General features: G+C 47.2%; 1 protein-coding gene across 1 annotated transcript in view; it reads right to left on the minus strand.

The window, feature by feature from the left end:
• LOC143295072 (microtubule-associated serine/threonine-protein kinase 3-like) overlaps window positions 1-27,500 on the minus strand; it is a 337,212-nt gene that overhangs the window by 42,222 nt on the left and 267,490 nt on the right. The window contains exons 13-16 of the mRNA XM_076606630.1: window positions 8,627-8,702; window positions 5,060-5,269; window positions 4,059-4,157; window positions 1,601-1,727 (exon numbers count right to left, since the gene is read on the minus strand). Of these exons, the coding sequence (XP_076462745.1) occupies window positions 1,601-1,727; window positions 4,059-4,157; window positions 5,060-5,269; window positions 8,627-8,702 (512 nt within the window). The remainder of the gene's footprint in view (window positions 1-1,600; window positions 1,728-4,058; window positions 4,158-5,059; window positions 5,270-8,626; window positions 8,703-27,500) is intronic.

A 27,500-nucleotide genomic window follows, 5' to 3' on the forward strand; every position in this document is an offset into this window, starting at 1 on the left:
GTGTGGTGTGTGTGGTGTGGTGTGTTGTGTTGCTGTGTGGTTGTGTGTTGTGGTGTGGTGTGGTGTGGTGTGGTGTGTTGTGTTGTGTTGCTGTGTTGTGGTGTGGTGTGGTGTGGTGTGGTGTGTTGTGTTGTGTTGCTGTGTTGTGGTGTGGTGTGGTGTGGTGTGTTGTGTTGTGTTGCTGTGTTGTGGTGTGTTGTGGTGTGGTGTGGTGTGGTGTGGTGTGTTGTGTTGTGTTGCTGTGTTGTGGTGTGGTGTGGTGTGGTGTGGTGTGTTGTGTTGTGTTGCTGTGTTGTGGTGTGGTGTGGTGTGGTGTGTTGTGTTGTGTTGCTGTGTTGTGGTGTGGTGTGGTGTGGTGTGGTGTGGTGTGGTGTGTTGCTGTGTTGTGGTGTGGTGTGGTGTGGTGTGTTGTGTTGTGTTGCTGTGTTGTGGTGTGGTGTGGTGTGGTGTGGTGTGGTGTGGTGTGGTGTGGTGTGGTGTGGTGTGGTGTGGTGTGTTGCTGTGTTGTGTCGTGTTGTGGTGTGGTGTGGTGTGGTGTGGTGTGGTGTGGTGTGGTGTGGTGTGGTGTGGTGTGTTGCTGTGTTGTGGTGTGGTGTGGTGTGGTGTGGTGTGGTGTGGTGTGGTGTGGTGTGTTGCTGTGTTGTGTCGTGTTGTGGTGTGGTGTGGTGTGGTGTGGTGTGGTGTGGTGTGTTGCTGTGTTGTGGTGTGGTGTGGTGTGGTGTGGTGTGTTGTGGTGTGTTGCTGTGTTGTGTCGTGTTGTGGTGTGGTGTGGTGTGGTGTTGCTGTGTTGTGTTGTGTTGTGTTGTTGTGTGTTGTTGCGTTGCGTAGCGTTTGTTGTGTATTGTGTTGTGTTGTGTTGTGTTATGTTGTGTGTTGTGTTGTGTGTTGTGTTGTGTTGTGTTGTGTGTTGTGTTGTGTTGTGTTGTGTTGTGTTGTGTTGTGTTGTGTTGTGTTGTGTTACTTTCACTGACCACAGCTGATTTCTATGTCAGAAGCTCGGGCTGCTCTCCTCATGGCCCGGAGGACAGCGCGTCTCCTACGTGGAGTGTCACTTTATTTCATGCATTCATTTATTCATTTACTTATTTATTCATTTATTAATACATCTATTTAATCATCTTATCGTTAATCATTTAATTATTCATTTACCTATCTATTCATTTATCTATTATTTTATTCATTTGTTTTTGTTTGTTTTTAATTCTGTTTCCCCTTGCTTTCTGTACGTTTGTACTGTCAAAGTGATTTTTTTCTCTCTCCAAATTTTGCCAGGGACAACTTTGTGGTTCTCCTATGTACGTGCATGCTAGCAGCACCCGCGCAGACCTCGGTTTATTATCCAATCAGCAGGCTTAGAGACAGACAGACACCCCATCCATCCTCTCTCTCCCCACCTCTCCAAAACAGGTCAAGATAAGGTAAGGTCAAGACAAGGCAAGGTCAAGACAAGGTAAGGTCAAGACAAGGCAAGGTCAAGACAAGGCAAGGTCAAGACAAGACAAGGCAAAAAGGTTTTCTTTCTTGTGCTCCCCCCCAACCCCCTTTCCCCACGCCCACCCGGGGTATATCGCTCGTGGGAGAGGGGGTGGGGGATGCTTACCAGCCAGGGGGTCCTTGGTGAGGCCCAGCTTGGAGATGATGTACTTGGGCAGCTCCTCTTTGACGGTCTGGCGGGCCTGGCCCTCGGCCACTTCCAGCAGCTTGTAGAACTCCTCGGGGTCAAACTCCTGTGGGTGGACACGGCCGGCAGTGGACAGGCTGAGGTCAGTTTTTTATGATTGTGTTCTGCGTGTGAATTAGTGTGTTTTTGGGGTGTGTGTGTGTGTGTGTGTGTGTGTGTGTGTGTGTGTGTGTGTGTGTGTTTAACAACAAGGGTTTTGTTGTTGTTGTTGTTTGGGTGGGTGGGTGAGGTGGGTTAGGCACAAGTAGGATTTTTTTTTTTTTAAAAGAAGAAATATTCCAATGGACATAGCTTGAATTATATAAAGAGAAGAAGATAAAGAATAATGATGATGATGATGATGATGATGATGATAATGATGATAATGTTAATGATGATGATGATGATGATGATGATGATAAATTCAAAGAAGCACGTACGGAGGACTATTCAGAAGGAAAAAAACCGTTTTCATTCATGGTGTCACGGCTCGTGACGGTTGCTACACATGTGTTCATGTGCAACTGTCTTTTCCATCCCTTCTCCCCCTTTCCCCCCCCCCCCCCCCCCCCCCCCCCCCCCGGCCCCTCCTCTCTCTCCCTTCTCCCCCTCTTTCTATCCCTCTCCTTCACCTCCCTCTCTCTCCTTCGTGCTTTTACACGTGCATATCTGAGGATATGTGTGTGTCATGTCCCTTCTCCTGAACGTTTTATGAACTCTGAGCGAGTTCAGAAGTCAATCTGGTGGGGAGAGAAAGATTTCCCTGGGCTTTTGATGCCAAGCTCTGTCAAGAGACGGATCACCGTTCCAGCGAGGGAGCTGTTGGGTGTCGTCCTACAGAAGTAGTGGGGTGTGTTCGTTGTCACCCCCTTCTTTCTGTGTGTGTGTGGGTCTGTGTTTCACCCTGGGCCAGTGGTGTGCCCATTTACCTGGTGACAGGTGAGGGAGTCTGTGTTTGTCTGCGTAATATTAATGTAGTGATGTGAATTATGATATTGGTTGACATTAAAGTGAGGTTTAGGTTGCTTGCAAGGTCGGGGTGATGTTTTTTTAGCGGCAATCTTTTAAATCCAGCATTCTTTTATCTCTAAATATTTGGGGGGAATTAGTAAATTTGTTGTGTTTAGGTGTATCATTTTGCCATAATTATATTCAGCTCTGATTGTTTCAGGTGTGTAATGGTGATTGTCTAATTGCAGTATGTAAATTTTCCAAAACATTTTTGTGGGGATGGAAATGTGATGTTATTGTAATGTAGCCCGACTGGTGCTGTTTATATTATTCGGAACTAGCGTGATGGAAACTGAAATATTATTGCCATTTGTGGTTAGTCATAATGTACGTTTGGGGCTGTGTGTTGGTTTAACCCTTTTATTATTTGGAAAAGCGAAAATAGACAGATCAAATACTTTTCACGGCGATAGTTTTGTACGCCGAGGCTGATAGCTCAGGTAAAAGGTTATCCACTTGCTTTGTTTAGCGTAATGTATATTGCTTAATGAAGAGATAAGTGGGGAGGGGGGGGGCGTACTCTTTTGCAACTAGTAAAAAAAAAAAAAAAGTCTACAGAGCCAGTGAGGTGTTACAGGTTTTCCTGTGTTTCCCTCCCTTCCGTGCCACTGCCTTCGATGGGTCTCCAGGACACAAGTCTGGAATGGTCCTCGTCCCCCTTCTAACGTGTCACCCCGAAACTCCCTCACTCCCGTTCCCGTTCCCACTTTCCCACTGTCCCTCTTGCCCGACCAGCTTCAGCCAGCAAACTACCAGCGTTGTCCGTCCTCGGCTGTCAGCATGTGTCTGAACTCTGGCAGCGTGTCTGAGCAGAACTGGCGCTGCAGTTGACTGCAAATTGTAGAACTGTGCTGTAGTTAGACAAGGGTTATTATTATTTTTGTGTGTGTGAGTAATGCTTGGGTTTGTGGCGTTCATTTGTTTATGTACGTTTGCATGACCACAGTAAAACGAGCTGAACTTTTCTGTGTCTCCGTGTTTGTGTTGTCGGGACGTTAGCTAGTCTGGGAAGGGCGGGGGTTCATGGGCAACCCCTTACGGGTTGTGACACATGGGCACAAATGTTCCAGATGCAGTATTGTTGTCCCTGTCTCTTTTGTCTCATGTCACACATATAATGTTGAATTGTAAATTTCTTCAAATAAATGAACACACACACACACACACACACACACACACACACACACACACACACACACACACACACACAAAAAGTCGCTCCAACTGCAAATCCCTTTTTCTATCACACTGAAATGAAAGCAACGAAGGAAAACACACAAATATTTTACTTTCATTGCAACGCGGTTAAAAGAGACGAAATTAACACGCACCGAAAACTCGAGAAAGGAAATGGTTGGCTGACATAAAGGCTTATTAATCAACATACCAAGCATTCCAGCAATCTGATTGGCCGAGAGACGATGAGCAGCATCTGCTTGACCAATGGATACAGGTTCTGGTAGGCGTCCAGTGACCGTTCTCTCGCCTGAGAGAGGAAAGATAAAGACTGGAGAAACAGACTGAATAAACACACTAACAAGTAAAACTAACTCGTTAGGAAAAACAAAACTGCACGCAGGAAAAAATACAAAACAAATTGGGTGGAGCTCTCAGTGTTGCGACGCTTTCTTCCTTGGGCGAGCAGCCCAAATTTCACACTGAGAAATATTGTGACACGTTTACAAAAGACTTACATGCTGCATATACTGCTCTGTCATGTGTACAGCTGTTAGGTTTGTGCTCCTGTACATAGCACACACACACAAGAAAACTCATGCTGACAACTGAGAAAAAAAACAAAAAAAACCAAAAACCAAAAACTAGTCTTTCACCCACAGCATGCAGACAAAATCTCCACCAATGCTTACTTCGCTGGAGACCCAAACTACAAGAGATGCAATCAGTTTGAAATATGTGATTTGCATATTCTAATTACTATCTGTTCACTCACATTCGTGATTCTAAAGTAAGAAAACAAACCCGTACATTAATTATCATGATGTCAGCAGAGAAGAGAAAGAGAGAGGGGGGAGAGAGAAAAAGACAGAGGAGAGAGAGAGGAGAGAGAAAAAGAGAGAATGGAGAGATAGGGGGTGAGAGAAAGAGAGTGGAGAGACAGAGACAGAAACACACACAAACAGAAACAACTCCCGACCCCCAGCCCCCCCACACACCTCAACCCCCCCCCCCCACACACACACACACACACCCCTACCACCCAATCCCACCCCCACCCCACCCCTCAACACACACACACCCCTCCCCCCCCCCCCCCACACACACACACATCCCTACCACCCACCCCCAGCCCCACCCCCAGCCCACCCCTACACACACACACACACACACACACACACACACACACACACACACACCGACATTACTGACATCGACGAGGAGCTTCTCCAGGTTGTCGAGCAGCTGGTAGAAGTAGGCCCTGGAGATGGTCTGCTCCTGGGACTTGGCCAGGCAGTCGGAGGCCAGCTGCAGCACCTGGTGGTGCAGGAAGCTCAGCACTGCGTTGCTCTCCTGCCCCTCGCCCAGCGTGTGGTGGGCCGACACGAACTGGCGGAGCCGGTCCTCCATCTGGGCCGTGGCCTGTACGTGGGGGGTGGCGGTGGCGGGGAGGAGAGAGGAAGAGAAGAGATTGGATCAATCAATTTATCGTGTTTAGAGCCTCGCCGACCACTGAGGCCATCTAAAGGCCATCGCCACGTTAATACCTACTACAATGGATGAGTGAGTGAGTGAGTGAGTGAGTGAGTGAGTGAGTCGGGGAATGAGAGAATTACTGGGGGAGTGAGTGAATGAGTGAGTGAGTGAGTGAGTCGGGGAATGAGAGAATTACTGGGGGAGTGAGTGAATGAGTGAGTGGGGGAGTGAGAGAGTGAGTGAGTGGGGGAGTGAGTGAGTGAGTGAGTACGGGAGTGAGTGAGTGAGTGGGGGAGTGAGAGAGTGAGTGAGTACGGGAGTGAGTGAGTGAGTGAGTGAGTGAATGAGTGGGGGAGTGAGAGAGTGAGTGGGGGGGGAGTGAGAGAGTGAGTGGGGGAATGAGTGAGTGAGTGAGTGAGTACGGGGGTGAGTGAGTGAGTAGGGGACTGAATGAGTGAATGAGTGTGGGAGTGAGTGAGTAGGGGAGAGAGTGAGTGGGAGAGTGAGTGAGTGAGTGAATGAGTGTAGGAGTGAGCGAATGAGTGGGGCAGTGGGTGAATGAGGGAGTGGGGCAGTCAGTGAGTGAACAAGAACAAGAACAAAAACTTTAATCTCCAGGAGCCAGTTGCATTGCTCGGACGGAAGAGCCTAGTATGGTTGTAACCCGCTACCAACTGTGTGTCGTATGGAACTGACCAATGGCGGGGTTCGGTCAACGTAGGCATTTAGTCACGTGTAACTGTCAAAAACTTAGAACCAAGCAATGCAACGGACACCTGCAGTCCTCCGGCCCCGAGAAAGAGGTCAAAAGTGCACAATATGGTGATCACGTAGCGACACCTCAATGTAAAATACTTACTAAATTAAACCTGTAGAACAAAAGTGCCTCTTGTGCATCGTAAATCGATTCTAAATTTCTTCATTGCTGTAAACGAATTCCTGTCGTATCTTCAGGGCATTAAATATATAAACACAGAGTTTATGAATACTATAAATAGAACCATTCTTCAGCAAGTGAACATATGATCGACCTTAAGAGTTCAGATGTTTTTGCCTTAGGTTATTGTTTAGGTCACAACTATTTATAAAATGACTTTCATCTTCGACCACGTTACAACGTTTACATGCGTAATTTGAATTACATTTGAATGTTCTCCTGAAAAACGATCCATTTATTGGGAGCAAACCAAGCCGTAATTTTACCAAACAGTCTCTAAAACACTTTTTATCCACAAAGTCAAAATATTGCTCACATTCAAAACCAGTTTTGAACAGTCTGTAGTTATGAAAAATATCTTTAGACATTACTGACTCGTCCCACTCTTGCATAAAATATATCTTTTATTCTTTGCTTAAATAATGACAAAAAAGTTTTCTCACAACCAACGCCCTGTTGCAACCAGACATACCCAAATCCAAGTCCAAGTAAAGTATTTTTGACTAGAGACACCCAGCATTTTTTCCCCTTTCGTCCAGGTTAAACAACATCAAATATGTCTGTCTGGGTAATCGGTGCAAATTCATAACAAACTTAACCAGTACCTGATACACCTCATAGTACTATCTATATACAGTGAATAACGTCCTAATTCTCCGTATGCAAACTTGAGAGTGGGGGAGTGAGTGAATGAGTGAGTGAGTGGGGAAGTGAGTGAGTGAGTGAGTGAGTGAGTGAGTGGGGAAGTGAGTGAGTGAGTGAGTGAGTGAGTGAGTGGGGGAGTGAGTGAGTGAGTGGGGAAGTGAGTGAGTGAGTGAGTGGGGAAGTGAGTGAGTGAGTGAGTGAGTGGGGAAGTGTGAGTGAGTGAGTGAGTGAGTGGGGGAGTGAGTGAGTGAGTGAGTGGGGGAGTGAGTGAGTGAGTGGGGAAGTGAGTGAGTGAGTGGAGGAGTGAGTGGGGAAGTGAGTGGGGAAGTGAGTGAGTGAGTGGGGAAGTGAGTGAGTGAGTGGGGGAGTGAGTGAGTGAGTGGGGGAGTGAGTGAGTGAGTGAGTGGGGAAGTGAGTGAGTGAGTGAGTGGGGGAGTGAGTGGGGAAGTGAGTGAGTGAGTGAGTGAGTGAGTGGGGAAGTGAGTGAGTGAGTGGGGGAGTGTGTGAGTGAGTGAGTGGGGGAGTGAGTGAGTGAGTGAGTGGGGAAGTGAGTGAGTGAGTGGGGGAGTGAGTGAGTGAGTGAGTGAGTGGGGAAGCGAGTGAGTGAGTGAGTGGGGAAGTGAGTGAGTGGGGGAGTGAGTGAGTGAGTGGGGGAGTGAGTGAGTGAGTGGGGAAGTGAGTGAGTGAGTGGGGGAGTGACTGAGAGAGTGGAGGAGTGAGCGGGGAAGTGAGTGAGTGAGTGGAGAAGTGAGTGGGGAAGTGAGTGAGTGAGTGGGGAAGTGAGTGGGGAAGTGAGTGAGTGAGTGGAGGATTGAGTGGGGAAGTGAGTGGGGAAGTGAGTGAGTGAGTGAGAGAGTGGAGGAGTGAGTGGGGAAGTGAGTGGGGAAGTGAGTGAGTGAGTGAGTGGGGGAGTGAGTGAGTGAGTGGGGAAGTGAGTGAGTGAGTGGGGAAGTGAGTGAGAGAGTGGAGGATTGAGTGGGGAAGTGAGTGGGGAAGTGAGTGAGTGAGTGGGGAAGTGAGCAAATACATGAATGAGTGAGTGAGTGGGGGAGCGAGTGAATGAGTGTGTGAGTGAGTGAGTGAGTGAGAGTCTGGGAGTGAATGAGTGCAAGTGGGTGTGTGAGTGGGGGAGTGAATGAGTGGGGAAGTGAGTGACTGCGCGAGTGAGTGAGTGAGTGAGTGAATGAATAAATGAATGAATGAATGAATGAATGAATGAATGAATGAATTAGTGAAGGAAGGAAGGAAGAAAGGAAGGAAAGAGTCAATGAATGAATGAAATGAAGAAATCAAAGAAAGAAAGAAAGAAAGAATGAATGACTGAATGAAGGAAGGAAGGAAGGGGGAAAGGGAGGAAGGAATGAAAGAATGAATGAATGAGTGAATGAAGGAATGAACGAAATGCATAAATGAACGTTAAATGTCTATCACATTACAAACAAGTGTAAGTACAGATGGCTTAATGTGTGTGTGTGTGTGTGTGTGTGTGTGTGTGTGTGTGTGTGTGTGTGTGTGTGTGTGTGTGTGTGTGTGTGTGTGTGTGTGTGTGTGTGTGTGTGACAGTGTGCGCAGCTTGTTCTCAATAATGAACCAACTGAAAGGTTCTTGCCTACAGACAGCGGAGTGAGAAGGTGCAAGGGTGAGGACACCCCACCACGAGGACACCCCACCACGAGGACACCCCACCACGAGGAGAAGCACACACACACACACAGACCCACCTTTGGGAAGCGTTCCTTGTACACGTTGTTCATCAACACCACCTCGCTCTCTATGGCCGGGGACTTGGCAGGACTTCTGTGAGAGACATGCAGCCGGGCATCGTTATATACACAGCATCACATTACAGCATCAGTATCAGTAGCTCAAGGAGGCGTCACTGCGTTCGGACAAATCCATATACGCTGCACCACATCTGCCAAGCAGATGCCTGACCAGCAGCGTTACCCAACGCGCTTAGTCAGGCCTTGAGAAACAAAAATAATTTTTTTTTTAAAATTTCAAAATTAAAAAAAAAAAAAAGTATAATAAAATAAAATAAATGAAAATAAATGAATAAATCAAAAAAATAAAATAAACAAAAATAAAATAATAAGATAGAATAAAACAGAATAAAATAATAAACCAAACCAAACCAAACAAACAAACAAACAAAAATGAAATAAAAAGAAATTAGTAAATAAATGAACAAAATAGGCAAGGCCTTCAAGACTCACTTGTGATACACTTTTAAAAAAATCTAATCGTTAAAATGTGTTTTGTATTTGTTATTATAAAACTTCGGGTTAAAAGAAAAAGAAAAAGAAAAAAAGTCCTAACGGCAGATTCGAACCCCGTGTGTTCGGGTGAGAAGAAACTGTCTTACCCATTACACTATCGTGGTTCCTTAACTGACGTTCAAAAATATAATATTAAACATGCTTTTTGAAGGGCGATAAATCGATTGCGGTATTCGCAGTAAGAACGCTGTTCAAATCATATTATTCTGGTGTATCTTGGGCATTCAAAAAATCTTTAAGGGCAATTAAAAATTCTTTTTAAGTCCGCGGTAAAGGAGACGTGGCTATCGCCGCAATCACACTGCAACATTTTGCCGTTTTCTCTGGATCTAGATAGATGTACAAGTTTAGTTACACCCGGTTGACACGGTCGATTCAATTTCTCTTTTATGTTCATTCAATTTTATAGTTTTAAAGTTGATATGAAAATTGAGTATTTTGTTAAACTAGTAACATGTAGAGCCAAGTACAAGTACTTCTAAACGTCGTATGAAGTGAAAAGGACTTCATTTTGAGAAAAGTCAAGACTGGAAATTTTTACGTTTCATCAATTCAAGGGCATTAACTCTCATGGTTTATTATTTTTAACTGTGAATTCCGACTGATTATGTGGATATTTTTAGGGCAGTTTGGGGCATAATCCAGCAAGTGGTGAGGCGTTCACAAATCTTTCTCTGATTAAATATTTAACGGTCTCCTTCTCCAACTTTATAGTCACATGTTATCGTGTATTGTTGATTGAATATAGGATTGAACGGGCAGGTCAACAACATGAAACAAAATGGCCTCGTCCGAGTTCGCGAAAAATATGAGCACGCGCTTTGAATATGTGTAAATATGTGTACACAGTTGATTTTTGCCCATGACCTTCAGGGCTCAGCCAATAGATCTATAAAGTCCACTCGTTGTATTGATGATAGTATTTTTCGAAAAAGACCAATTGGGCGAATGAAAATAGTGAAAGCCCTGTATACTGAGAGTAAAACACACAAGCTTTTTATGGATTGAGTATAATTTCAACATGTAATGTTTAAGATGAGAAAGATCAGTTTAAAGCAATTTAAGCCCCCTAGCATTAATTACAGATTAATTTCCCTTTTTTACTATCTGCACCAAAGACATACAAAATAAATATAACTTCCATGCTTAGGAAAAGAAGTTCCTGTTTGAACAAAAAATGATAAAAATGATCGACTGTTCTTGTTTTGTGTCAGAATATCAGATCAAAGTGCCAAGTTTAGAGAATAGAAAAAATATAAACAGTAAATTTTAGTTTGCATATAATTTGGCTTCTTTTTTTTTCTTTTTTTCTTTTTTTTTTTTGTGCCCATCCCAGATGTGCAATATTGTTTTAAACAAGATGACTGGAAAGAACTGAATTTTTCCGATTTTTTTGCCAAATTTGGTGTCAACTGACAAAGTATTTGCAGAGAAAATGGCAATGTTAAAGTTTACACACACACACACACACACACACACACACACACAACCGAACACCGGGTTAAAGCATAGACTCACTTTGTTTACACAAGTGAGTGAAAAATAGATAAATACATAAAAAAAGAACTACTACTAATAATAATAATACTTGATGAAAAAAAACCAAAACCAAAACAACAACAACAATAACAAACACAGCAGCAGTAAGGTGGAATTAAGAAAGAAAGAAAGAAACAACAAAAACAACAACAAACACAGCAAGAGTAAGGTGGAATTAAGAAACAAACAAACAAACAACAACAAACACAGCAGCAGTAAGGTGGAATTAAGAAACAAACAAACAAACAACAAAACGCAGAGAGAACAGCCCGAATTTCACAGGGAAAAATAATAATTATGTTGTGAGAAAACAACAAGGCAAATAAAACGATACAATACAATGCGACACTCACGCACAGTGATATACTATCTTTAGTCCATCGGATTCGGTTGCATAGTGTATATGTTCATCAAGGACATGATATTCTTTTTGGATATAATTCCAACACTCTCCCCCCTCCCCGCCCCCCCCCCCCCCCCCCCCCCCCCCACACACACACACACAGAGCCAAGCTTCCCACAGAACCATGTTTATATCACGAAACATGTCCACAGCCAAACGATTGTGCTAAAATAGCTTTTGCACCTGAGCATGATAAAACACCAGTGAGTTCAGTCTGCAAGTTTTACAAAGTTGAAGGATCAAATGTTGAGTGTGTGTGTGTGTGTGTGTGTGCGCGCGCGCGCGCACGTACGTATGTGTGTATGTACGAGTAGGTCTGTCCACAGTAACATCCTTTTCTACCCTTTGCGTGCAAATCAAGTCACGTCACCTCCGGGTCTGGGCGATGATGAGACCATGGGTAGATAATTATGGAACCAATATGAGGAACCGTCCGAGGGAATGAACTCATCCCACACTAACCATCTGAACGTCCAACCCTCTGCCTACAGCCAACAAGAAACCGTATGTGGCATTCCAATATGTTACCTTGAGGGCTTCTTCTGGCACTAAAATGATAGGGGAAAATGAAAGGGAAAAAACCGAAAAAGATAGAACAAGAAGAAAAACACAAAAAGAAAAACAAAAAAGAAAGAAAGAAAAGGAATCATGTGATCAGTTCCCTAGCCACAAACCTATCTTTTTTTTCTTTTTCTCTCGTCTTTCTCAACCCCAGTCCCCTCCGTAAGGACGACTGGGCTCTTTTAGTACAGTATATATATATAGCATCCCCTCCTGGGAATTCTGTGCTAGCATTTCCCTCTCTTTTTTTTCTATCGCTCTCTTAATTCCGGTTTGTTTGTTTTTTTATTTCTTTTCATTATTTGTTTTTACAAGTGTATCTTTAATCCTCAATGTTTCGTCAAACAATACAAGTGTATCTTTAATGCTCAATGTTTCGTCAAACAATACAAGTGTATTTTTAATGCTCAATGTTTCGTCAAACAATACAAGTGTATCTTTAATGCTCAATGTTTCGTCAAACAATACAGACCCTGGGCGAGGGGCAGGAGAGCTACGCAGTGCTGAGCTTCATCCATTCAGTCTCTTCAGCGCACACAAAACTCTGCTTCCCGACTCGTCCTCAGAAAGAAAAGATCTGAGCACATCACTCCTCTTTTGCAACATACCAACTGGCTCCTGTCTAACACCGAATAAAGTACAAGATCAGCACTCTATGTTATAGATGCATTCACAAAACTGCCCCTTCCTATCTCTGCGGCTGCCTTCACCTCTACACTCCATCTCGCTCACTACGATCGGCTTCGGATCCACTCTGTTTACGCATACCCAGATTCAAACACTCGACTGTTGGCCGCCGTTCTTTCTCTGTCTCCGGACCTTGCGATTGGAATGAACTTTTTCTTTCGCTTCGTCAAGTCTCCACACTAAGCTTTTTCACGTCTGGCTTTAAAACCCACCTCTTCCCAAAATAGCCTCCCTTGCCTGCCCTTCCTTGTCTTTAGTTTCTACAGTTTTAGAGTTATGCATGCGTGTGAATGACTGGTGCGAAAGCGCTTTGATTTGTCTCTGCAAAAGATTCAGCGCTATATAAATACCATTATTATTATTTGAATTGATCCTTCCTGAATTGATAACCCCCACTCTCTCTCTCTCTCTACCCACACCCCCCTTCTCTCTCTCGCTGTGTGTGTGTGTGTGTGTGTGTGTGTGTGTGTGTGTGTGTGTGTGTGTGTACACCACTGTTTACGGGAGGGGTAAAATATGTGGGAAACTGATCCTTCCTGAATTGATAAACCACCACCACCCCCCTCTCTCTCTCTCTACCCCTATCCCCCCTTCTCTCTCTCGCTCTGTGTGTGTGTGTGTGTGTGTGTGTGTGTGTGTGTGTGCAGAATTGCTAAAACATCTCTCTCTCTCTCTCTGAGAAAAACGTTTTGTGCCCCCCGCCCCCTCTCTCTCTGCGTGCGGTGTGTGTGTGTGTGTGTGTGTGTGTGTGTGTGTGTGTGAGTGAGGGTGTGTATGCGTGCGCACGTGTGAGTGAGTGTGTGTGTGTGTGTGAGTGAGTGTGTGTATGCGTGCGCACGTGTGAGTGTGTGTGTATGTGTGTGTGCGAGCGAGCGCTCCAATTGTGATTCTGTCCTAGTTTCCGACAACTCGTGCTTTGCTGCTGTGCTCTCTGCCTGGAAAGTGACGCCCAAATCCTGGCCAGCCTCCTGACTCATCCCCCAACAACCCCTGTCTTCCTACCAGTCACCTCCTTTCAGTCTGGGTTAACTCTCTCTATACGAACGGCGAAAAAGACGACGTTAACAGCGTTTCATTCCAATTACCATCATCAAAATATTGCAAGCGGAACGCTCTTATACTGAAGAGGTGAATGTTGACAAAGAATACCACAATTCTGACGACGGAAGCTAAAGGTTGGGTCATTCAGACACCCACTGGACATCCGAGGGGTCTGTGTAGAGGAGAAGAGAGGACTGGCCGTACTGAGTGAGTTAACTTCACAAGGAACTGTATTTGACAGGTAAATCTTGGTGGTATGTGGGCGTTTTTACAGAGTAGTCCTGGCTCTTCTTCTTACCAGAATGCTTATCTCAATTTTTTTCAAGTTGTTCTTGTGTCCCATCCGACACAGACTTTCACCAGGTTTTCCTTCAGACAAGAATGTTTTGTTGGTGTTTTTTTCCTTTTCAATGCCTGCTGCTGTGTGTTCCTTGAGTGTCTCATCTTTTCCACTTTCTATTGTCCGCTATGATAAACGATAATTAGAAGACTGTGTGTGTGTGTGTGTGTGTGTTGTTGTTGTTGTTGTTGTTTTTTGTTGGTTTTGGTTTTGTTTGTTTGGTTGGTTGGTTGGTTGGTTGATTTCTTTTTTGTCTTTTAAGTGCCAACTCTTGTTTACATGAAAGCAAAACTCTTCATTTAAATGCTGATCTTCGGCACGCTGACAAGGATGACTTACAATCATAACAAAGCGGAGAAAGCGGCCATTCGCATGTTAAGGAATAGTCATCAGTGAATGATTAATGTGGATGATTAATGTGAATGATTAATGTGAATGAGAGAGAAGGAAGGAAGGAATTTTTTGTTTAATGTCCCGTCACACATATCGGTGATTGAAGACATTTTGTAAAAGTATTTATGAATACATCTGAGTATTATCGGTTAGAAGGGGTGGGAGATGTGGATGAATGGAGGGTTGGGGGAAACTTGGCAAATGAGGGTAAAAATGTGGGTGAAATTTGAAAGAAAAACAAAACAAACAAACAACAACAAAAAAAACACCTCTAAATATAGTTACAGGAAATTACTTAAAGGACTTCGTAAAAGAGAAGTCGTTAAACTGACAAGCGAAACAACTGATAATGAATGCAAAAAGTCAAAAACATCAACGTTCTCAGTCACTTGTGAAGACACACGTTCGTGTACAAAAGGCTTCATCAAGCTACAGTGAAAAATTATATGCTCAATTGTCAGGTTATTAAAGCATATACACTTGACATTAGAACAATACTTGGTCCGTAATGAATTTTATAATAGTCTGAGAGCTAAGCTCAGAATTGGTCTGCGAATCGGACCAAAGTCTGAGAGAGTCAACTGACGAGGTTTTAGACTTGAGAGAGTCAACTGACGAGGTTTTAGACTTGAATGAGAGAGAGAAAAGATAGAAGAGACCGCTATCACTGACGAATAAAATCACTGAAGGAACAAGCTGTGAAGTAAGGGAACATTATTCTGACAACAGATGGGTTTCAGGGCTGATTTGAAGCAGTTGTGTGTCGAGTTTGACGAAGACAATGCGGGGACAGATCGTTCCAAGCAATGACTTCTAATAACAACACACACACACACACACACACACACACACACACACAATCGAAAGTTATGTCTGACGAGGTTCTTATGGTCGAACTTTCACAGGCATTAGTTCATAGCCCTATTTCTACATTCCTTTCATGTACTTCATAATTGCGTTAATGGTTTCTAATTATTGTTATCATTATTGAATTATTACTGTTAAATGTAATTGCATGTTAGATATGCATTTTTTTTGTAGTTTTCTACCTTTTCTGTTTTCCTACCCCTCCCCCCCCCTCTACCCCCTCTGCGTGTGTGAGTAAGGTGGGGTAGATTAATCAAGTGTAGGCAGGTACCAGGGTTTTTTCTTCAATGAAACTTAAGTGTATGTTTGCTTGTTTGTAAAATCTTTAAAGATTGAAAATGTCTGCACAGACTAGAGTGAAGATGATAATGAGGATGACAATCAGTGTAGTACAAAACGTTGTCATTGATGTCTGCACAGACTAGAGTGAAGATGATAATGAGGATGACAATCAGTGTAGTACAAAACGTTGTCATTGATGTCTGCACAGACTAGAGTGAAGATGATAATGAGGATGACAATCAGTGTAGTACAAAACGTTGTCATTGATGTCTGCACAGACTAGAGTGAAGATGATAATGAGGATGACAATCAGTGTAGTACAAAACGTTGTGACTGATGTGTTGTTGTTTTGCTGTTGTTGTTTTTAAAGTCAGTAACACACTGAAATATCTGGAGGTGTGTTATGGGAAAAAAAGTAGAACAGATGATAAGTTTTGTTTGTGTCCAACCCACTTTTAGATTTCCAATGTAAGCTACAAGTGAGATAATGTTCAAGCTCAAGAATTATTATTATTATTATTATTATCATCATTATTATTATTATCATCATCATAATCAATAATAACAAAATCATCATCATTATCATCATTATTATTATTATCATCATTATTATCATGTATGCATTTATTTTATGCTAGTCTATCTGACTGAACGACAGGAGTGATGGCCTGGAGGTAACGACAGGAGTGATGGCCTGGAGGTAACGACAGGAGTGATGGCCTGGAGGTAACGACAGGAGTGATGGCCTGGAGGTAACGACAGGAGTGATGGCCTGGAGGTAACGACATGAGTGACGGCCTGGAGGTAACGACATGAGTGATGGCCTGGAGGTAACGACATGAGTGATGGCCTAGAGGTAACGACATGAGTGATGGCCTGGAGGTAACGACATGAGTGATGGCCTAGAGGTAACGACATGAGTGATGGCCTGGAGGTAACGACATGAGTGACGGCCTGGAGGTAACGACATGAGTGATGGCCTAGAGGTAACGACATGAGTGATGGCCTGGAGGTAACGACATGAGTGATGGCCTGGAGGTAACGACAGGAGTGATGGCCTGGAGGTAACGACAGGAGTGATGGCCTGGAGGTAACGACAGGAGTGATGGCCTGGAGGTAACGACATGAGTGATGGCCTGGAGGTAACGACAGGAGTGATGGCCTGGGCCTAGAGGTAACGACAAGAGTGATGGCCTGGAGGTAACGACAGGAGTGATGGCCTGGAGGTAACGACAGGAGTGATGGCCTGGAGGTAACGACAGGAGTGATGGCCTAGAGGTAACGACAGGAGTGATGGCCTGGGCCTGGAGGTAACGACAGGAGTGATGGCCTGGAGGTAACGACAGGAGTGATGGCCTGGGCCTGGAGGTAACGACAGGAGTGATGGCCTAGAGGTAACGACAGGAGTGATGGCCTGGGCCTAGAGGTAACGACAGGAGTGATGGCCTGGAGGTAACGACAGGAGTGATGGCCTGGGCCTGGAGGTAACGACAGGAGTGATGGCCTGGAGGTAACGACATGAGTGATGGCCTAGAGGTAACGACATGAGTGATGGCCTGGAGGTAACGACATGAGTGATGGCCTGGAGGTAACGACATGAGTGATGGCCTGGAGGTAACGACAGGAGTGATGGCCTGGAGGTAACGACAAGAGTGATGGCCTGGAGGTAACGACATGAGTGATGGCCTGGAGGTAACGACATGAGTGACGGCCTGGAGGTAACGACATGAGTGATGGCCTAGAGGTAACGACATGAGTGATGGCCTGGAGGTAACGACAGGAGTGATGGCCTGGAGGTAACGACATGAGTGATGGCCTGGAGGTAACGACAGGAGTGATGGCCTGGGCCTGGAGGTAACGACATGAGTGATGGCCTAGAGGTAACGACAGGAGTGATGGCCTAGAGGTAACGACAGGAGTGATGGCCTAGAGGTAACGACAGGAGTGATGGCCTGGGCCTAGAGGTAACGACAGGAGTGATGGCCTGGAGGTAACGACATGAGTGATGGCCTGGAAGTAACGACATGAGTGATGGCCTGGAGGTAACGACATGAGTGATGGCCTGGAGGTAACGACATGAGTGATGGCCTGGAAGTAACGACAGGAGTGATGGCCTGGGCCTGGAGGTAACGACAGGAGTGATGGCCTAGAGGTAACGACATGAGTGATGGCCTGGAGGTAACGACATGAGTGATGGCCTGGAGGTAACGACAGGAGTGATGGCCTGGAGGTAACGACATGAGTGATGGCCTGGAGGTAACGACAGGAGTGATGGCCTGGGCCTGGAGGTAACGACAGGAGTGATGGCCTAGAGGTAACGACAGGAGTGATGGCCTGGAGGTAACGACAGGAGTGATGGCCTGGAGGTAACGACAGGAGTGATGGCCTAGAGGTAACGACAGGAGTGATGGCCTAGAGGTAACGACAGGAGTGATGGCCTGGGCCTGGAGGTAACGACATGAGTGATGGCCTGGAGGTAACGACAGGAGTGATGGCCTGGGCCTGGAGGTAATGACAGGAGTGATGGCCTAGAGGTCACGACAGGAGTGATGGCCTGGGCCTAGAGGTAACGACAGGAGTGATGGCCTGGAGGTAACGACAGGAGTGATGGCCTGGGCCTGGAGGTAACGACAGGAGTGATGGCCTGGAGGTAACGACATGAGTGATGGCCTAGAGGTAACGACATGAGTGATGGCCTGGGCCTGGAGGTAACGACAGGAGTGATGGCCTGGAGGTAACGACATGAGTGATGGCCTGGAGGTAACGACAGGAGTGATGGCCTGGAGGTAACGACAGGAGTGATGGCCTAGAGGTAACGACAGGAGTGATGGCCTGGGCCTAGAGGTAACGACAGGAGTGATGGCCTGGAGGTAACGACAGGAGTGATGGCCTGGAGGTAACGACAAGAGTGATGGCCTGGGCCTGGAGGTAACGACAGGAGTGATGGCCTAGAGGTAACGACATGAGTGATGGCCTGGAGGTAACGACAGGAGTGATGGCCTGGGCCTGGAGGTAACGACATGACTGATGGCCTAGAGGTAACGACAAGAGTGATGGCCTAGAGGTAACGACAGGAGTGATGGCCTGTGCCTGGAGGTAACGACATGAGTGATGGCCTAGAGGTAACGACATGAGTGATGGCCTGGAGGTAACGACAGGAGTGATGGCCTAGAGGTAACGACATGAGTGATGGCCTAGAGGTAACGACAGGAGTGATGGCCTGGGCCTAGAGGTAACGACAGGAGTGATGGCCTAGAGGTAACGACAGGAGTGATGGCCTGGAGGTAACGACAGGAGTGATGGCCTGGGCCTGGAGGTAACGACAGGAGTGATGGCCTGGAGGTAACGACAGGAGTGATGGCCTGGAGGTAACGACAGGAGTGATGGCCTGGAGGTAACGACATGAGTGATGGCCTAGAGGTAACGACAGGAGTGATGGCCTGGAGGTAACGACAGGAGTGATGGCCTAGAGGTAACGACATGAGTGATGGCCTGGAGGTAACGACAGGAGTGATGGCCTGGGCCTGGAGGTAACGACATGACTGATGGCCTAGAGGTAACGACAAGAGTGATGGCCTAGAGGTAACGACAGGAGTGATGGCCTGGGCCTAGAGGTAACGACAAGAGTGATGGCCTGGAGGTAACGACATGAGTGATGGCCTAGAGGTAACGACAGGAGTGATGATGGCCTAGAGGTAACGACATGAGTGATGGCCTAGAGGTAACGACATGAGTGATGGCCTAGAGGTAACGACATGAGTGATGGCCTGGGCCTAGAGGTAACGACAGGAGTGATGGCCTAGAGGTAACGACAGGAGTGATGGCCTGGAGGTAACGACAGGAGTGATGGCCTGGGCCTGGAGGTAACGACAGGAGTGATGGCCTGGAGGTAACGACATGAGTGATGGCCTAGAGGTAACGACATGAGTGATGGCCTAGAGGTAACGACAGGAGTGATGGCCTGGAGGTAACGACAGGAGTGATGGCCTAGAGGTAACGACATGAGTGATGGCCTAGAGGTAACGACAGGAGTGATGGCCTGGAGGTAATGACAGGAGTGATGGCCTAGAGGTAACGACAGGAGTGATGGCCTAGAGGTAACGACATGAGTGATGGCCTGGGCCTAGAGGTAACGACATGAGTGATGGCCTGGGCCTAGAGGTAACGACATGAGTGATGGCCTGGAGGTAACGACAGGAGTGATGGCCTGGACCTGGAGGTAACGACAGGAGTGATGGCCTGGAGGTAACGACATGAGTGATGGCCTAGAGGTAACGACATGAGTGATGGCCTGGAGGTAATGACAGGAGTGATGGCTTGGGCCTGGAGGTAACGACAGGAGTGATGGCCTGGAGGTAACGACAGGAGTGATGGCCTGGGCCTGGAGGTAACGACAGGAGTGATGGCCTAGAGGTCACGACAGGAGTCATGGCCTGGGCCTGGAGGTAACGACAGGAGTGATGGCCTGGGCCTGGAGGTAATGACAGGAGTGATGGCCTGGAGGTAACGACATGAGTGATGGCCTGGAGGTAACGACAGGAGTGATGGCCTGGGCCTGGAGGTAACGACAGGAGTGATGGCCTGGAGGTAACGACAGGAGTGATGGCCTGGAGGTAACGACAGGAGTGATGGCCTGGGCCTAGAGGTAACGACATGAGTGATGGCCTGGAGGTAACGACAGGAGTGATGGCCTAGAGGTAACGACAGGAGTGATGGCCTGGGCCTGGAGGTAACGACATGAGTGATGGCCTGGAAGTAACGACAAGAGTGATGGCCTGGAGGTAACGACAAGAGTGATGGCCTAGAGGTAACGACAGGAGTGATGGCCTGGGCCTGGAGGTAACGACATGAGTAATGGCCTAGAGGTAACGACATGAGTGATGGCCTGGAAGTAACGACAGGAGTGATGGCCTGTGCCTGGAGGTAACGACATGAGTGATGGCCTAGAGGTAACGACATGAGTGATGGCCTGGAGGTAACGACAGGAGTGATGGCCTGGGCCTGGAGGTAACGACAGGAGTGATGGCCTAGAGGTAACGACAGGAGTGATGGCCTAGAGGTAACGACAGGAGTGATGGCCTGGAGGTAACGACAAGAGTGATGGCCTGGAGGTAACGACATGAGTGATGGCCTAGAGGTAACGACAGGAGTGATGGCCTAGAGGTAACGACAGGAGTGATGGCCTGGGCCTAGAGGTAACGACAAGAGTGATGGCCTGGAGGTAACGACAGGAGTGATGGCCTGGAGGTAACGACAGGAGTGATGGCCTGGAGGTAACGACAGGAGTGATGGCCTGGAGGTAACGACAGGAGTGATGGCCTGGAGGTAACGACAGGAGTGACGGCCTGGAGGTAACGACATGAGTGATGGCCTAGAGGTAACGACATGAGTGACGGCCTGGAGGTAACGACATGAGTGATGGCCTGGAAGTAACGACATGAGTGACGGCCTGGAGGTAACGACAGGAGTGATGGCCTGGAGGTAACGACAGGAGTGATGAGTGATGACCTAAAGGGAACGACATGAGTGACGGCCTGGAGGTAACGACATGAGTGATGGCCTGGAGGTAACGACATGAGTGATGGCCTGGAGGTAACGACAGGAGTGATGAGTGATGACCTAAAGGGAACGACATGAGTGACGGCCTGGAGGTAACGACATGAGTGATGGCCTAGAGGTAACGACAGGAGTGATGGCCTGGAGGTAACGACATGAGTGATGGCCTAGAGGTAACGACATGAGTGACGGCCTGGAGGTAACGACAGGAGTGATGGCCTGGGCCTAGAGGTAACGACATGAGTGACGGCCTGGAGGTAACGACATGAGTGATGGCCTAGAGGTAACGACATGAGTGACGGCCTGGAGGTAACGACATGAGTGACGGCCTAGAGGTAACGACATGAGTGATGAGTGATGACCTAAAGGGAACGACATGAGTGACGGCCTGGAGGTAACGACAGGAGTGATGGCCTGGAGGTAACGACAGGAGTGATGGCCTGGGCCTAGAGGTAACGACAGGAGTGATGGCCTGGAGGTAACGACAGGAGTGACGGCCTGGAGGTAACGACAGGAGTGATGGCCTGGGCCTAGAGGTAACGACAGGAGTGATGGCCTGGAGGTAACGACAGGAGTGACGGCCTGGAGGTAACGACATGAGTGATGGCCTAGAGGTAACGACAGGAGTGATGGCCTGGAGGTAACGACATGAGTGATGGCCTAGAGGTTGATTTGTCCCTTCTCCTTTGTCTCCTATGGTTTATAAGTGGAGTGATGGCCGAGAGGTAACGCGTCCGCCTAGGAAGCGAGAAAATCTGAGCGCTCTGGTTCGAATCACGGCTCAGCCTCCGATATTTTCTCCCCCTCCACTAGACTTTGAGTGGTGGTCTGGACGCTAGTCATTCGGATGAAACGAAAACCCGAAGTCCCGAGTGCAGCATGGACTTAGCGCACGTAAAAAATCCCACGGCAACTAAAGGGTTGTTCCTGGCAAAATTCTGTAGAAAAATCCACTTCGATAGGAAAAAACAAATAAAACTGCACGCAGGAAAAAAAAAAAACCCACAAAAAAGTGGGTGGCGCTGTAGTGTAGCGATGCGCTCTCCCTGGGGAGAGCAGCCCAAATTTCACACAGAGAAATGTGTTGTGATAAAAGAAATACAAATACAAATGAGCAATTCCTCCTTTGTGACCCTAATATCTCAGTAGCTGGATACGTTAGTAACAGTACGCTGTTCAATCCTTTAACCCAAAGTTCATTAACAGAGACACTGATGGGATTCCAGTAGCATCAATCCTCTTTATATACAGTTTTCATTCTCGCAAGAAATGTTTACCCCCATTTGCTATTCCTCTTCCACGGTTTTAGCAAACCGTGAAACAAAACATGTTACCTAAAACGTAACGCATTATAACTTTGGTCAACTTGTCAGTGTGACGCTATCCTTTCCATGCTTCATACGCCAGCACGCATGCAAAGCGCCTTCTTATCTTCAATGCAAAAAAAAAGAAAAAAAAAAGAGTTATGTCTAAGACGACAGTTTCGGTTTCAGTTTTTCAAAAGGCGTCACTACGTTCGGACAAAATTATATACCCTACACCGCATCTGCTGGACAGATGCCTGACCAGAATCTGAACCCGACGCACTAGTTAGACCTTGAGTGCATGCATATATATTTGTGTAGCTATAGCTGCAGAGTAGATTTCTTCTACAGTGTTTTGCAAGGAGACAACACTCATTCAGTGCCCGAAAGACAAGACGCTGACTTTGATTTTCCAGTCAATGTTGGGAGAAAGGGCGTGTTGATTTTCCAGTCAATGTTGGGAGAAAGGGCGTGTTGATTTTCCAGTCAATGTTGGGAGAAAGGGCGTGTTGATTTTCCAGTCAATGTTGGGAGAAAGGGCGTGTTGATTTTCAAGTCAATATTTGGAGAAAGGGCGTGTTGATTTTCCAGTCAATATTGGGAGAAAGGGCGTGTTGATTTTCCAGTCAATGTTGGGAGAAAGGGCGTGTTGATTTTCCAGTCAATGTTGGGAGAAAGGGCGTGTTGATTTTCCAGTCAATGTTGGGAGAAAGGGCGTGTTGATTTTCCAGTCAATGTTGGGAGAAAGGGCGTGTTGATTTTCCAGTCAATGTTGGGAGAAAGGGCGTGTTTATTTTCCAGTCAATGTTGGGAGAAAGGGCGTGTTGATTTTCCAGTCAATGTTGGGAGAAAGGGCGTGTTGATTTTCCAGTCAATGTTGGGAGAAAGGGCGTGTTGATTTTCCAGTCAATATTGGGAGAAAGGGCGTGTTGATTTTCCAGTCAATGTTGGGAGAAAGGGCGTGAGCGCGAATCGAACCCAGACCCCTCACGAACACTTTGTTGGCAGATAAACGTCTTAACCATACTGCCATCTTCCTCCCTGATGTGACATCCCTTCACTCCACACCCCCGACCCCAATCTCCCCCCCCCCCTTTTCCTCCTCCTCTCCCTCCTCCTCCTCTTGCTCCTCCTCCTCTTCCTCCTTCTTCTCCTCCTCCTCCCCCCTCCTCTTCCTACTCCCTCCTCCTCCTCCTCCTCCCCCTCCTCCTCCCCCCTCCTCCTCCCTCCTCCTCTTGCTCCTCCTCCTCCTCCCCCTCTTCCTCCCTCTTCCTCTTGCTCCTCCTCCTCCTCCTCCCCCTCTTCCTCCCTCCTCCTCCTCCCTCCTCCAATCCCTGGTGTGCTCGATTATCGAGCATCGTGTAGATCTGTCAGTGTCAGACGTTTCTTTCGCTGAGAGCCAAACCCATGACTGGTGTCATCTGTCACCGTTCGCTCCCCCCCCCCCCCCTTTCTCTCTCTGTCTGTTTTATTTTCATGAAATGCAACTTCTTCATCTTTATATCTATAGATATAATTGTTTATTTATTTATGTACCATTTTCACCCTCCACCTTCACCTGTTTATGTGCCCATGTCCGAAAATCTATCTGCTCCCAGCCCCCAGCCCCCCACGCCCCTCTACCCCCGCCTCCCGCCTGCAATCCTTTTTTCATTCCTTTTTTTCCCAACTCTCACTGTCTCTCTCTCCTCTCTCTCCCTCACTGTCTCTCTCTCCTCTCTCTCGCTCACTGTCTCTCTCTCCTCTCTCTCCCTCACTGTCTCTCTCTCCTCTCTCTCCTCTCTCTCGCTCAATGTCTCTCTCTCCTCTCTCTCCCTCACTGTCTCTCTCTCTCCTCTCTCCCTCACTGTCTCTCTCTCCTCTCTCTCCCTCACTGTCTCTCTCTCCTCTCTCCCTCACTGTCTCTCTCTCCTCTCTCTCCCTCACTGTCTCTCTCTCCTCTCTCCCTCACTGTCTCCCTCTCCTCTCTCCCTCACTGTCTCTCTCTCCTCTCTCCCTCACTGTCTCCCTCACTGTCTCTCTCTCTCACTGTCTCCCTCACTGTCTCCCTCTCCTCTCTCCCTCACTGTCTCCCTCTCCTCTCTCCCTCACTGTCTCTCTCTTCTCTCTCCCTCACTGTCTCTCTCTTCTCTCTCCCTCACTGTCTCTCTCTCTCTCCTCTCTCTCCCTCACTGTCTCCCTCTCCTCTCTCCCTCACTGTCTCTCTCTCTCTCTTCTCTCTCCCTCACTGTCTCTCTCTTCTCTCTCCCTCACTGTCTCCCTCTCCTCTCTCCCTCACTGTCTCTCTCTTCTCTCTCCCTCACTGTCTCTCTCTCTCTCCTCTCTCTCCCTCACTGTCTCCCTCTCCTCTCTCCCTCACTGTCTCCCTCTCCTCTCTCCCTCACTGTCTCCCTCTTCTCTCTCCCTCACTGTCTCTCTCCTCTCTCTCCCTCACTGTCTCTCTCTTCTCTCTCCCTCACTGTCTCTCTCCTCTCTCTCCCTCACTGTCTCCCTCTCCTCTCTCCCTCACTGTCTCTCTCCTCTCTCTCCCTCACTGTCTCTCTCTTCTCTCTCCCTCACTGTCTCTCTCCTCTCTCTCCCTCACTGTCTCCCTCTCCTCTCTCCCTCACTGTCTCTCTCCTCTCTCTCCCTCACTGTCTCTCTCTCCTCTCTCCCTCACTGTCTCTCTCTTCTCTCTCCCTCACTGTCTCTCTCTCTCTCCTCTCTCTCCCTCACTGTCTCCCTCTCCTCTCTCCCTCACTGTCTCTCTCTTCTCTCTCCCTCACTGTCTCTCTCTCTCTCCTCTCTCTCCCTCACTGTCTCCCTCTCCTCTCTCCCTCACTGTCTCCCTCTCCTCTCTCTCCCTCACTGTCTCCCTCTCTCCCTCACTGTCTCCCTCTCCTCTCTCCCTCACTGTCTCCCTCTCCTCTCTCTCCCTCACTGTCTCTCTCTCTCCCTCACTGTCTCCCTCTCCTCTCTCCCTCACTGTCTCCCTCTCCTCTCTCCCTCACTGTCTCTCTCTCTTTTCTCTCCCTCACTGTCTCTCTCTCTCCTCTCTCCCTCACTGTCTCCCTCTCCTCTCTCCCTCACTGTCTCTCTCTCTCCCTCACTGTCTCTCTCTCTCTTCTCTCTCCCTCACTGTCTCTCTCTCTCCTCTCTCCCTCACTGTCTCCCTCTCCTCTCTCCCTGTCTCTCTCTCTCCTCTCTCCCTCACTGTCTCTCTCTCCTCTCTCCCTCACTGTCTCTCTCTCTCCCTCCCTGTCTCTCTCTCTCCTCTCTCCCTCACTGTCTCTCTCTCTCTCCTCTCTCTCCCTCACTGTCTCTCTCTCTCTCCTCTCTCTCCCTCACTGTCTCTCTCTCTCTTCTCTCTCCCTCACTGTCTCTCTCTCTCTCTTCTCTCTCCCTCACTGTCTCTCTCTCTCTCTTCTCTCTCCCTCACTGTCTCTCTCTCTCTCCTCTCTCTCCCTCACTGTCTCTCTCTCTCTTCTCTCTCCCTCACTGTCTCTCTCTCTCTCCTCTCCCTCACTGTCTCTCTCTCTCCCTCACTGTCTCCCTCTCCTCTCTCCCTCACTGTCTCTCTCTGCTCTCTCTCCCTCACTGTCTCTCTCTTCTCTCTCCCGACTATCCCGCCCTCCTTCCTTTTTTTTTTTTACTTCCTTCTTTACCTGCTTCCTCCTCTCTTTTTTTCTCCTACCCTCTATTATTTCCTTCATGCCGTAATTCCCCCGTCCTCTCTCTCTTCCTTCTTTCCTGATTCCCCTCCTTCCTTCCTCTCTCTCTCTCTCTCTCTCTCTCTCTCTCTCTCACCCTCCTTTCCTCCGTCCCTCTCCAGACTATCACAGAGGAAAGTTCGCAGAGTATATCTATCTATATATATATACACACACCATATCCAGTTCGCTACAGAAACCGTGCAGTCTGCAGTTTCCATCCAACAAGAAACATTGATTAAGATATGAAGAACAAAAGGATAACGGAGATCAAATGTTACACGACAAAAAAACAAACAAACAAACAAAAAAAACGATAATAAGATGAAGAAAAAAAAGAAAAAAAGGCACGTCACCATATGAAACATGCTTTGACATAATAATATGGACTTGAGCAAACCTCCTATTCTTCCTTTCTTTCTTGAAGAAAACTTCTTTTGTTTGCATAAAAGATTGGGGGAGGGGAGGGGAGGGGGGAAGGAGCAGGGACAGGAGGAGACAAAAAGGAGACTGGGGGCCAGGAGGGTTGTACTGTATTGTATTGTAATGTATGATATTGTATTGTATTGTAATGTATGATATTGTATTGCATTGTAATGTATGATATTGTATTGTATTGTAATGTATGATATTGTATTGTATTGTAATGTATGATATTGCATTGTATTGTATTACTCTTTATGACACAACATATTTCTCTGTGTGAAATTCGAACTGTTTCCCCCAAGGAGAGTGCGTCGATACACTGAGAGCGCCACCTTTTTTTTTCTTTTTTCTTTTTTTTTTAATCCTGCCTTATGTTTTCATATCGAAGTGGGTTTTTCTTCAGAATCAGTTTTGCCAGGGACCACCCTTTTGTTGCCGTGGGTTCTTTTACGTGCGCTTAGTGCATGCTGCACACGGGACCTCGGTTTATCGTCTAACCCGAATGACTAGCGTCCAGACCACCACTCAAGGTCTAGAGGAGGGGGGAGAAAATATCGGCAGCTGAGCCGTGATTCGAACCACTGCGCTCAGATTCTCTCGCTTCCTAGACGGACGCGTTACCTCTAGGCCACCACTCCTTTGTTTACGACATGTCAATCTTCTCAAACCAAACATGCACAAACACAAGAAAAATCCACAACAACACCATGAAATGTAGAATCACATCCCGGACGCCAACTGAAGCACACTCCCACCATCGCAACCTAACTTCCCGCAAAGACACCACTGCCCACTGTCAGTCTGAAATAAATCAACAAGACATATGAAAGAAAAGGAGGAGGCGGAGGATGGAAAGAAAGAATAAAACACAAAACATCCCTGTGACATCTGTGCTGGAAGACAGAAAGAACACAACAAAACTAACGAGGACTCCCCCAGAATAACAACTGCAGAAAATGGGAAAGTAATCCACTAACGCGGACGGCCCAGACGCGGTAACGGAGATGTTTATCACAATACAGACATATCTATATATAGACTATTATACTCACGCATACCAACACACACACACACACGCACGCACGCACGCACACACACACACACACACACACACACACACACACACACACACACACACATGCACGCACGCACACTCACACACACACATACACACACAAACACACACACGCACATACACACGCACACAGTCTGTGTCCCTCTCTCTCTC

The sequence above is a fragment of the Babylonia areolata genome, chromosome 20 (genome assembly GCF_041734735.1).
Source record: "Babylonia areolata isolate BAREFJ2019XMU chromosome 20, ASM4173473v1, whole genome shotgun sequence".
NCBI classification, from domain to species: Eukaryota; Metazoa; Mollusca; class Gastropoda; order Neogastropoda; family Buccinidae; genus Babylonia; species Babylonia areolata.